At 35.3% G+C, this 12,822-nt stretch overlaps 1 protein-coding gene across 3 annotated transcripts; it reads right to left on the bottom strand.

Moving 5' to 3' along the window:
• Positions 1–486: 486 nt before the first annotated feature.
• On the bottom strand, positions 487–12,081 carry LOC145593727 (uncharacterized). Of its 3 annotated transcripts, XM_081650054.1 has the most exons (14): positions 11,985–12,081; positions 10,473–10,605; positions 10,208–10,262; positions 9,304–9,392; positions 8,978–9,002; positions 8,112–8,150; positions 6,971–7,088; positions 6,656–6,786; positions 6,123–6,480; positions 5,501–5,613; positions 4,934–5,135; positions 4,136–4,852; positions 3,973–4,044; positions 487–1,172 (listed from the first exon to the last, which is right to left on the bottom strand). In XM_081650054.1, the coding sequence occupies exons 2-14, from the start codon at positions 10,548–10,550 to the stop codon at positions 848–850; spliced, it is 2,322 nt and encodes a 773-aa protein (XP_081506180.1). In that variant the 5' UTR covers positions 10,551–10,605; positions 11,985–12,081; the 3' UTR covers positions 487–847. The 3 variants fall into 3 exon arrangements, with proteins under 3 accessions (XP_081506180.1, XP_081506181.1, XP_081506182.1); XM_081650055.1 differs by lacking the exons at positions 10,208–10,262; positions 10,473–10,605; positions 11,985–12,081 and adding an exon at positions 9,849–9,876; XM_081650056.1 differs by lacking the exons at positions 9,304–9,392; positions 10,208–10,262; positions 10,473–10,605; positions 11,985–12,081 and adding an exon at positions 9,120–9,136.
• Between the last annotated feature and the right edge of the window lie 741 nt (positions 12,082–12,822).

The following is a 12,822-nucleotide window of genomic DNA, read 5'->3' on the forward strand; positions in this document are numbered from 1 at the left end:
CATCTCCTCATCTCTATTTTATTATTTTATGTCTCCCTTTATGAAGACTTGTACAGACGTACAGTAATGACCCTTCGGGAATCGATAATGGATACTAGAAATGTTAAATAATGTGTAGTGTTATTTGAGCCTTTTTAATGTACATGGCACAAATGCACAATTTGTACGCCTTCAAAAATTCTCTTCTTGTATTATTACGAATTTAGAGATACGAAGTAGTACATATTAAGTGTGTATGATGCCAAAGTACTATTCTGCTGAAAGATATTTACTTATAAATTTATTAAATATCGTGATAATCCTCCCTCTCACCGGGAATGCATTACAAAATAATAATTACCATTTTTTTTTTGTTACAAGAAGAAAAAGGATTTCATAGTTTGTCAATCACACATTCACACTAACCTATAATACTATACTCCGTATTACACCCTATCAATTATTTAAAAAAAAAAAAAAATAACAATAATCTCATTGGAAGCATAATTCATATAGAAAAAGACCAATTGTAACATCCAATGTACGAGTGGCTAAATAAAATGAAATGGTACGGGATTCAATGTGAGTCAAAGCACTTAACTTCATACATTGTTTCACATGATTATACTTCACCAAGACAGGACACCGTCTAACAGAATCTAATATCGTAACTAAGACCAAAATCCGGTAAAATCTAATTATTCGACATAAACTCAACAAACAAGCACTACTAATCACAAAGTCGATAGATAAATTTGCCTCAAATATACTCAACTGAAGAGTAACCAAAACAATGTGAAATTGGCCACACCCTCCACCGGACAACTATCATAGTGCAGGAATGCACAGAATCTGAAAAGCTACTTTTTTACCTAGGGCTGGCCTCAGCAGAGCCATCTCCATAAGAGACCAGGCCCTTTTTCCCTGGTGGACTGCCAGATGATGACCTGGACTGAGACCTATCCTTGCTAGCTCGTTTTGGAGGTGGGGAGCCCTTAGAGGACCCTGAAACTGATGCACTCCTGCTTCGACTTCGACTAGATGACAACCGCTTCTCAGCACGAGGAGATGCACGGTATCTGGGAGGGTCACTTGGAGAGCGACTTCGAATGGGGCTTCGGGTATAACGACGACGGTAAGGTGGACTGCGTGACACACTTGGACTTCTTGTCCTGCTTCTTCTTCTTCTATATCTATGACAAACGCATACAACCATGACGTCAAGAATCGGAAATTGAGAAAGATAAAATTTCAAATGCAGAAGGTTACTACCCAAACTATAACACTGCCCACGGGGTATCCCTTCCTAGGGTGTGTGCAGAAAACAGCTTAAAACGTAAAACCCTATCCTAATGTTAAGAAAGTGCCTAAAGGCCAGCAACCAGGCCAACATAATGCAACATTCAGAATCATCACATATCATGATTAAAAGAACTTGGTTACTGAAATGACTAAGTGGGTAGTCACTACTTGTATCACGAGATTTGTGAATGAAACAGCTCTTAACATATTTAACCATCAACAAAAGACTTTCACTCTTACGAACACCTTACATTGCAAGCAATGGATCCACAAAAAAGGGTGAGTACAGTTTTTCACACTAAACATAAACAGAGCTTAATTGGTCACTATGGGATGGGTCTATGGTGCATGAGGTTTAGAAAGGAGATTTCCAGCTACAAATTTTTTACCACCCCCCTCAAAAAACAGATATAAAAAGACAATAAAAGCATTTATCACATCCTACTAACTTCATTGTTTTATCCTATCTCTTTGTTACTTTCAGAGAGAACCCAGAGTATGTTTAACACAAAACATGCACACTGAAGATGTTTGTCTTTTTCATTAGGGCCAAAATCATGTCACAATTATAATTATTATCAAAGAACATTTCTTTGTCAGTTTTACCCTCCAATACCTCTACAACAAGAGAACTAATTCTGCACTCCGCAAATAAAGTAGCCAAAGGAGTGATCCTTTTTTTTTTCCCTAGTTTTTCTAGGTTACAAGAGCTACAGTAACTGTATAATGAAAACAGTACTTTGTAGTTTATCATTTTCAATTGTTATAAGTAATATATTTCCCATATGTGGGAGTATATATCCATGATTTAATATTTATCATAAGCTCATGTATTTGCGGAAGTGGGAAACAAAATGGCTGTTGGTAACAAGAATTACTTTGAAGTTCCTTAGTGTGTCAAGAAACTGTATGAAAAGAAGTTGGGTGCTGGCTCGTCTGCTTGAATTTTATTTCTCCTATGTTGAATGTCACTTTGGGTTAAGCCTTTCGGTTATAGTTTTATTTTAATGCTTAATTATGGTTTGTATCCTAGTTATAATGGACTTAATAGTAATGGTGTATTGGTGTTAATGGTAGTGCTAAGATGCTTCGAACTTGTGTACTTACATCAGCTTTTGTTGTATTCATAAAGATGTAAGTTTGATCAATTGTTTATATAATCATTCTTTAGCTGTGATAAAAAAAATTTAAAAAAATAAATAAATAAATACTACCTCCATTTCTTGCAACGATTTGACATAAAGTATGAGTAGAAAATTTCTAATCGTTGCAAATAATTTGAAACGGAGATAGTAAATATATTATACACTCTTCTTTCTTCTTAGATGTTCCGGACATTGAATTTCTTGCTCATATATGATGATTTAGGAGTTAGGACTACTAAACAAGAATAAAATTATATATTCTATTCAATACTTCGAACTATAGTCCCAATCCCCACAAATTTGATTTTATTGCTCATATATGACGCTTAAGGACTACTAAATTAGAATATAGCTTAATAACTATCTAATGCTAGAGTCCCCACTCCCCAAAAATTTCATAAGAGATATAACATTCCACCGAATGAGAAACAAGCAAGATATTTGAAATGGAACAAGTCACAATTAATGTACTCCCTCTGTCTCTAAAAGAGGGATTGTAGGCTTTGTGGCTATATGTATGTTTTCCAATGCACATCTTTGACCACTTAAGATAACAAATTAATAAAATACAAAAATACTAATATTCTTAAAGCACTCATTGACACAAATAAAACAAGATCACACATGACATTTCATATACATTGGAAATAATTTTAAGATTTCCACAAATTGTGAATAGTTGGCAAGATACTAAACCATAAGAACTTTAGAGAAGGTGGTAGTAACTAGTAAATAACATAGGAAAACTGACAATACCTATTCTCCTTAACAATTACTTCGTATGATATATCCTAAAACATCAAATATGGAGAGAAAGAAAAAAGAGGGAGTATTACTTAAACCTTAAGTTTTTGTACATTTTGTATACCTTAATTTTTACTTGTGAAGGTACTTGATTATTCAAGTTAAAATAAATGATTAGTATTTAATTCAGCTTGGATTCAAGGCATTCTTGTTAGATTATACGATCCTTTCTACTTTAGGTCAAGTCAAAATCAGGTTAGACTACTTTGGGAACATTTCCCATGGGTCTGGCTAAGTTTGAGTCGGTGTTGTTCCTCTTTAGGTAGCTACTTTTTGGGTTGAATCAACTAATCAAGTGCCAGATCAGGCAATCAGGATTCAGGAATGGATAGGTAGCTCCTTGCCAAGTTCTTTTTACACATCAGATATGAACTTATTTTAATTAGAGCAGGCATTATTATGATGCTAGTTTGATTTTGTTAAGATCCCTTACTATACATAATCCAGCTAGACAGCACAAAACAAAGATGACTTCAATCTGACATTTGACAAATCCACATTGGCAGGTTGCACTGATACATAGCTGCATAAGCCCAACCATGCAAGTTTACCAAAAACGTTTAGAGGTTTTCTTCAGAGTACTAAAAGATTTATGTAAACCCAAGCATTCATGATCATAATACTCAATCTAACCAATGGAGGCTAACCAGCACTAAGAACTTTAACTTCAGAGCATCATATTAGAAAATTTCCACTTCAAGTTGGTTAATATTTCAAGGTAACAGTAATAATCACTACATACCTTATGGGTGATCTCCTAGGGCTCCGGAAACGCCTTGGAGAACGGTCAGAATATCTTCTGTAACTGGGATACCTATAATGTAAAGACGTATGGAATAATTAACACTTTCGAATTACAGTTATGCAAAGGCCTCAGTAATTTATATAGGTATAGGAAGCATTACCTGTCACGGCCACCAAACCGATAACGATCAGGAGACGGGGTCCTGTATTTTCGAGCATAAGAGAATCTGTCACTGAAACCTCTACCTCTTCTAATACGTTTTGGTGATCCATCAGGGGAAGCACTTCTTGACATACTCCTATGGCGAATAGGTGGGCTTCGTCGGCCAGGACTTCTTGAGTAGCTACGACGATAACTCCGCCTCGGAGACCTAACAGGGCTACGGCTAGCAACTCTTCTTGATGGAGCTCGGCCTGAGCTTCTACTTAAGCTTCTATGAGAAGATCTTACAGGACTCACACTTCTACGAGAACGAACAGGGCTTGGACTGTTTCTCCTGCCGACTCGTCCTGGGCTTCTGCCAATTGATTTCTGGGATGAGCCACCTCGGTAGCTCCCACTGGGACTTCTTCGAGGTGGGGACATGACAGGGCTTACGTTGGCATTTCGTCGAGGACGGATTCGTGGCGGGCTTCTGCTCAAACTTCTAGCTGGGGTTTTGCTGAGGCTTCTAGCCGGGCTTCTACTAAGGCTCCTAGCTGGACTCCTGCTGGTACTCCTCACTGGACTTCGGCTAACACTACGACTTTTCTGTACAGCTGGAGGGGGACTCTTGCTAACACTTGGACTTCTGCTCACACTCCGGCTCCTGCTCATACTCCTGGGGCTGATACTCATACTTTTACTCATAGCCTTTTTAGGACTTGCACTCCGGCTCCTGCTCATCAACTTTTAATAAAATACCAGCAAGAATCGGTAAGCATAAAGACTAGAGATGTAAGAAGAATTGATTGTAGACCTAGATTTTCCTGGGTGGTCCTCCACCACATCAGGCTGTCTATCTTCATTTCTGCCAGATCTTGCATCTCTATCATAGCCATTGCTTCGCTGCTCTCCATTTTCTGTTTTTGATCTAAGTTCATCAAACTTATCAGATTCTTCACTTCTTTTGTGATTATTGACTGTGGCAGCATTCTCAACCACAGGAAGATGGTCCTCAGCTGCAAATATGGAAATACCAGTGTCAGACACAACAAAGTAGACTTGACAAGAAAAAATAATGAAGCCTAAATATAACAATTGTTGATGATGGAAGTTACAAGTATAAAAGAGCACACAGTCACACAGTACAAACTTGCGGAATGTAACAACCAATCAACAGCCAGCACTTTCTATAAAATAAACCATATCCAAAAATGTAAATTGAACTAAAAATCATACAAGATGGAATCTTAATTTAAGTTAAACACAAGCAGAGAGATCAATAGGAACAATTATAGCTTGACTTAAAGTAAGAGTGAGTAAAGAAAGTAACAAATTAAGATTCAGAAATACTGAATTATATCCTAAGAGAAAATTATGATACCATTTTTCTGTATATCATCCTTGTGTTTCTGATTAAAGTCCTTTGCATTACCCTCATCCTCAGAGCTTTCCTCGGTGCTCTCACTGTCAGTGTCACTTAGACTATCAGACGCCCTTCAACACAACAGTAGAGAGAGTCAACAAGACTTAAAAACTATATCAGAAGCATATTTGTCAATACATTCAAGTATGTTTTTTTGAATAAAGATCACACATCTCAAATCAAGTCAACAGAATTTTTTTCACAATAAGTGCACCCTACTTAAAATAACTCCAAGGTTGGGGTGCCAGGTAGTCACTTGAATCATGGAAAACATGTGGCACAAAAAACAAAAAAAAAATAAAAAGCAACAAACAATAGCCACAAATAAATCACATCTTCGCACAACTATAATTATAAAAAAGGAATTTTCAATGTTCCCTGCAAGGAAAATTATTCAAGAGTGCATACACTGAACACAGGTATTCTCACCAGAAATTTATCTAATTAGTATCTAGCAAAATATTCAAGTAAATCAAAAGAGGATGTAGGATGTGACGGTATGACCTCACGCAACATTGACCTTAGTTTCTATTAGCAACAAGAGATAGATTTTAACCATCTAGAATAAATCATTTATCACCTTCTTGACTTGCGTTTTGAACGCTTGTCATGCCTTTTGCGCTTTTTATCACGTCGTCTATCTCTACGCTTTCCACGTTTATATTTATCACGCTTAGAAGATTTCTTCCTCTTCTTTCGTCTGTCATCACTAGAGGAACTAACATCTGATGAGGATGCATCAGTTTCAGAATCAGTATCAGATTCCGTACTGTCCAAATCACTATCAGAAGAACCATCTGATTCGGATGTATAGTATTTTCTTCTTTTCTTTCTTCTATCTCGCAAGGATTTCTTATTCTTCCCCTTTCGCCGTGTTTCATGACTATAAGCATCCGAACCAGCCTCCTTTCCCAACTTCTTACCAAGTTTCTTCTTTTCTGCATGTCACAGGATAGAATTCGGCATGGAGTAAATCAAGAAGATAACAGAAGGACAAAATAATAATCGCAACCAATAAGTCAGCTCGAGATATCCAAATTGGAATATTAAGACACAAAAATTCACCAAACTTTTCACGCCACATATACATGATAGAAATCAAGTAGTGCTTACCGCTCTCACTCAATTCACCAGAGTTGCAAACTTTTACTGTGACAGCTGGACTGCCATCTTCATCACCTGCATCCTCAATTTTTTTCAAAACTTCATGACCATGTACAAGCTTCCCAAACACTATATTCTTTCTGCCAGAACAAAAGGGCGCATTAAGGCATGCAATCTTTAGGCAATTTCCACGGATCATAGACATCTATCTATATAAGGATTAAGGATAACAGAACCAGAAAAATGTGCTCCCTTGTCAAATCACAAGTCCCAAACATCAACATTCCATCATACATTATCTTACATGTGAAGGTGTAAACTAACCTGTCTAGATTGTGATTAGCCTTGAACAAAAGACTAAATATAGAACCACGGACATCTCTGTCAGCAACGGACATTGATAAGAGACCAGCTTCATCATGCTTTAGCTTTGGTGACTCATCTGAAATAATGCAGAAGATGTATTCAAAACTTAATAAAAAATAAATAAATAATGGAGCAATTACACTGGAAAAGTTCTGGTACTTAAAAGCCCATATAAGATAAAAATGGTGTACATAGATATATACACGTTCATGTGTCCAATGCATGCATATACACACAGCCATACTCCAAACTCTGCTCAGTAAGCCAACAAGTTAAGACTCGGGATACATCAACTACAACTGTTCTTTATTCATTCCTCAACATTTACTTTGTCAAACTAAGATACATATGCATATGTCGTCAAGTGGGTTACAGACCTTACACTGCAACAGGATTGAGAGCCACAAAGTCAAACGGGAAAATTAAATGATTGCATTCGGACCTATAGCCAAAAACTTTAAGGGTGCACAAGCTTATGCTTTAAATCTTCTTGATATGATTACTTTAGAAGGAAAGCCATAAAGTCACGGTGTTGCACAGCTTGCACTATAGATCTGTAAAGGGGAAACTAAATAACTGCATTCGGACCTAAAAGTATAACCCAATAATTTAAGGGTGAGTGTATGATTTCATTCTTCATGATTTGATGACTTGCAAGAATGAGTTTGGAGAATTACTCACACATTTGAACATCTGATTTATAGGTCAAATCTTGCATTACAAACCCTAACTTAAATAACTAATTAATTTGGTTAAACTTGTGAAGCTGCTAATTGAGTGAGCTAAAATTCTCCATCTTAGCCCATTTATATTACACCACCACTTACGGTTTACGTATTTCTACCTCAAGTTCAGCAAACTCAAAGAATACAAGCAAGTACTTCAGCTGTCCCAAATTAAGAAACATTAAAATTCAGAATTCAAAGCACAACATCGTTGATTGTATATCTATTTGAAGATACATTAAGTTACAATAATGATAATGATTGAACACATAGATCAAATGTTGCATATCTTTAAGGGATAGGTGTAAAGTGTAGGTATCAAAGCAAATCACTTCAAGCTAAGGTTGTTGCCACGGTAAGTGTCAAAATTTTACCTGGAAATCTGTCCCCATATATACTTTCCCCAGCTGAACCTGCAATATACAGATGAAAAAAGGAATGTCAAGCCTGAGAACAAGAAAAGGCATACCATTAAATACAGCCAAATAAGAAATATTTCTTTCATTCACAAACAAGAAATCAAGAGCCAAGAATTTGTTTATCCCAACTTTTATCAACTCATGTAATACTCAGTCAATAATACCACATGCCTAAATTACTGTCAAACTGGGGGCAATGACGTTCAGGGGTCACAACAGGTCTAAAAATTTATAGGTATTCAATCTACTCTCTCCATTTCATTTCAATTACACTCTTACCTTTTCACGGTGACCAAAAATGCATTTAAATTTTGGAGAGGAAAAAAAAAAGTGAAAGTGACATAAAAGGTATTATTTGTGAAAAAAATAAAAAATAAAAAAAATTGTGGGTCCCTACTCCAAAATTAGTAAAATATAGCCGAGTAATTTATAAGGAAACATTCAAAATAGGAAAGTGAGTAAATTATAAGAAATCGGAAGAAGTATAAAATAATACACGTGGAAGTTTCTCTATGTATTCCCTTTTTTTAAAAAAATAAGAAACAGGAAAGGATCAACTTATATTATAACTAGGTGGAAGAGAGCATCTAGAAAGATAATAGTATTGTACGGACAATCAGAGCTACTATGATGCATATGAGAGAAAATTTGCAATCATAAAGCCAAAAGGCACACATGAAAATTTCTCAAGGTATTCCCCATCCTGCCATGAAATGAACTACATTTATCAAAATATTTCAGCCTCGGTCAGTCATAAAAAAGCATTTAAGTTCAGAGTTAAGTCATGATACAGAAAGATAAAGTATGGAAACAGTACATACCCTCTTTCCTGAGGAGATCTCCACCCTACAGAATAGGAACAAAACATCAATTAATCATCAGAAAGAATATTCTAGTATATAATCAGGCGCAAAGCAAATAACCTTTACTAAATCATGCAGGATAAAACATAGCAAATACAACCTTAAAACTACATCATTAGAAAAGCAGGTGTGACCATCAGCCCTGTATCCTACAGCATAAACAACGATAACTCACCAATGAAACAGGAAGACCACTTCTAGCTCATGTTCAGGCAGAAAATCATAATAGAGAGAAATATAAGAATACAATTAAGACTAAAGAGCACAGATCAAACCCAAGATACCTGAGCCATAGAACCCTTCACTACCCGATGGAAAAAGGTCCCTTTGTAGTGCAAGGGCTTCCTTAACTTGGGGCCAACTCCCTTCTCTCCTGGAAATTCAGAAAATTCTTTCATATTAAAAAGATTGAATGACATAACACCCAAAAAAATTAGAATATAATAAAACAGCAATTAAAAGATCCAAATAAACAACACTAAATGAGAATGAGTGTACCATCACCACTAAAAGTCAACCCATGAACAACAATGAGAATGCATTATCTGTATTTCTTGAAAGTAAATTGTAGATACAAATTTGTTCACTTCGGATTATAGGCCTGAGAGGTGGATTTATAACATCACAAATTTCAATCTTCATAGAGGTTACGCTATCAAAGAAAATCATGCATCACAAATTTCAATCTTCATAGAGGATACGCTATCAAAGAAAATCATGCAGATATTCAAAATAATACAAAAGCACTCATTCTACTATCATAACAACCGACCTCCCAATCACTAGTAAGAGCTCGGAAATTAAATGGCATAACAGTGGGGAGGCTCACCGCTTTATTAAGTTGTAAAAACACGGAACAGACCAACAACCGCTAGTTGAATGACCTCCCATTTTCCAGCAATAACTATCAAATAAATGGCATAATGGAAAAGCTCACTGCTTTATATGGATGCATAAGTACAAAAAATATCCAAGACCAGTGAAACAACCAGCCACAATGCACCAAATTTTGAATTTAAAAAACAAAATGAAAAACAAAACTAAAAAGAGGTTGCAGTCGTACCATTTTGTGTTCACATTCATGGAATATATAAAAAGAATAGTTCTGGAAAAACCAATACCAAAGTTGCAATTTAAGAATCAACATAAACAAGGAAACAATGAGGGGGAAATAAAACACATTATTACCTGTACATAACGCACGAAAATTTTCTGCAGTCTTTGGAGCTGCATCAATAAAGAGCTGTAGAAACAAAGCAATAACCATTAACATTTATAAAAGGTATAAAGAGAAAAAAATATTGCGGGAAGCCATAAGCTCAAAATGTATCTCAAGAGCATCAAAGGAAACATGAAGTAAATAGACAACAGGGACATAGTCAGACATCAATAGATAACAGCCATAACACCACCCCCTGTCAGCATTCAATTATGTTTACATGCAAAATAATACCTCAAAAATCATCCTTTCATATGGATCTCCATCAATAGACACATCCAAAAAAACAAATGGGTTTTTCTTCTTGGCCATATTTTCCTCTCAGTGCCTAAAAGTCAAGCCAGTTTTCCTATATTCTGTTGCAAAACTGCAAAAGAGATAAAAACTCAAGAATTACAAAACCAAAGACAGAAAATTTGAGCAACCTGGCAGATTAAAGAATCTCCTAGACTAATTAAACAATAACAATATTGTAGCATATACACAAGAATATTCAACGCAGCAAAACAAAAAAATGGCAAATATAATGCCAGCTTTCACCAATTGGATATTAGGTTTAATACTCTTAAGTATCTGATACACAAGAAGTTTCATTCCCAAAAATCATAGGAAAGCTTTATAGAGCAAAAAAAAAAAAAAAAAAAAAAGGCAAACTGAGAATATAACAAAAGCCACAAAATTATAAGCTATTGACAAATGAAGCAGAAAGGCAAAATGTACGAATATTGACACAACTTAGATGTCCCTTGGACTCTCAATGTTACACTAAGCAAGACAAATTCTTAATGGAAAAAAAAAAAAAAAAAAAAAACGATTTTCTACCTAACGACACTTGGGGAAACCGTTTGAAAACAATATTACAGCATTACTTGAGATACTTACTTGCATGCTACAAACTACAAAGTAATGTAATTCTACAATGAGAAAGCAAGTTACAAACAAGTTACACTCGGCAAGACAAATGCTTAATGGAAAACAACACAACAATTCTCTAATTAACAGCACTTAGGGAAACCATTTGACAACAATAGCATAATTTGAGATACATGCATGCATGCTAAAAGTGATGTGATTTTACAATGAGAAAGCAACACCGAGCACCAACTACCAAACTAAAAATGTCAAATTGTCTTCCTCCACCTTCAATACTACACAATGTGTGCCCATACATTCGCATTTTCCTCATTTGTGAATGGAAAATTTTGCTCTAATGACACAGTCAAAAAGAATGAGACTCAGAATTTCGCCGTCCAGTCCAAACAATTACGAGTTGATCCGTTAGACCGCAAACACACCAAATTGAACCAAAAATATCAGAAATTTACAATTCCAGCGCATGAACACAACAGAAACCAACGAAGAAATCTACAATTTGAACCCAACATCATACAAAAACCCCTATAAATCAAAAAAATTTACACCTATGCTACAAAAAAATTAATATAACCAGACAAGCAAAAACATACGCATAATAATTCATCAAAATTAGAACCCTAAACCTTAAACCCCCAATACAATTCCACAATCGCATAAACACCAGCTAAATTAGGAATTAATTAGCATCAAAAATTCCAGCAGACCTATAAAATGGTGACAGAAATCGGAGCAATTTGAAGATAGAATATAGCATAACATAAACCGATTAAACGAATGAGAAAACGAATATTAGCGAATTAAAGAACAAATCGATCAAAGGAAGAAAGGTAGAAGAAGATATTACAGAGAGAGAAAATATTAGGGTTTAACCTGGAGAAGGTGCAGGAGCAACAATGGCAGCTGCTGTTCTACCGTAATGAGAGAGAGAGAGAGCGTGAGTGATGGAGAGAGAGTGTGTGTATGTGTGCAAGAAGAATAACCTAGTGTCCACCTAAATTACTACTCTATTTGGGTGTGTACTGGACTCCGACTAATTCGGATTCGAGTTACGTCAAATCATAATTGGGTAATTTCTTTACAAATACAAGGAGGGGAGAAATTAGAAATTCCGATTGAATAGGTTGAAAATCAAACCCCGGTAGAATGGGGGACTCTAACCAGTAGGCCAACCTTGATTCTTAATTAGTTAAATCATAGAGAAACCAAAAAACAAGTATTTTTACCATAGAATCCAAACTAAAAGTCTAGAATACCATGTATAAAGAGGTGTGAAATTTTCCGATTATTTAAAATATGCTAAAGAACATAATTGCTATGAAAACAATAGTTCGAAAAGAACAAATCGAGTCCATATCATCTAAAATTAGATTTATAGCGGCTTGAAATCTTCCATTTATATGTGAGTAATTGAATATGTATTTATAGAGTACATACATAGAACATAAAGATAAAATTAAACCTAAAGAAAGTTATAATGCGAGTATAGCTCAGTGTTATTAAGTATATAAACTACCTGTAAAAGATCCACGAAAGCATGTTAATAGTATTTGGAATGTTACTTAATATTTGTAAAATAAAATAAAATATTGTTTGGTTGAAATTATGGTAATGGTTGTAATCATCGTATAACTTATTAATTAGAGTTTGCCTTGTAAACAAGCTCTAAGTCATCCAATTGTAGCATGAATAGATTTTAAATAAACAAATT

The sequence above is a fragment of the Chenopodium album genome, chromosome 19, assembly GCF_948465745.1.
Source record: "Chenopodium album chromosome 19, dcCheAlbu1.1, whole genome shotgun sequence".
In the NCBI taxonomy this organism is placed as follows: domain Eukaryota; kingdom Viridiplantae; phylum Streptophyta; class Magnoliopsida; order Caryophyllales; family Amaranthaceae; genus Chenopodium; species Chenopodium album.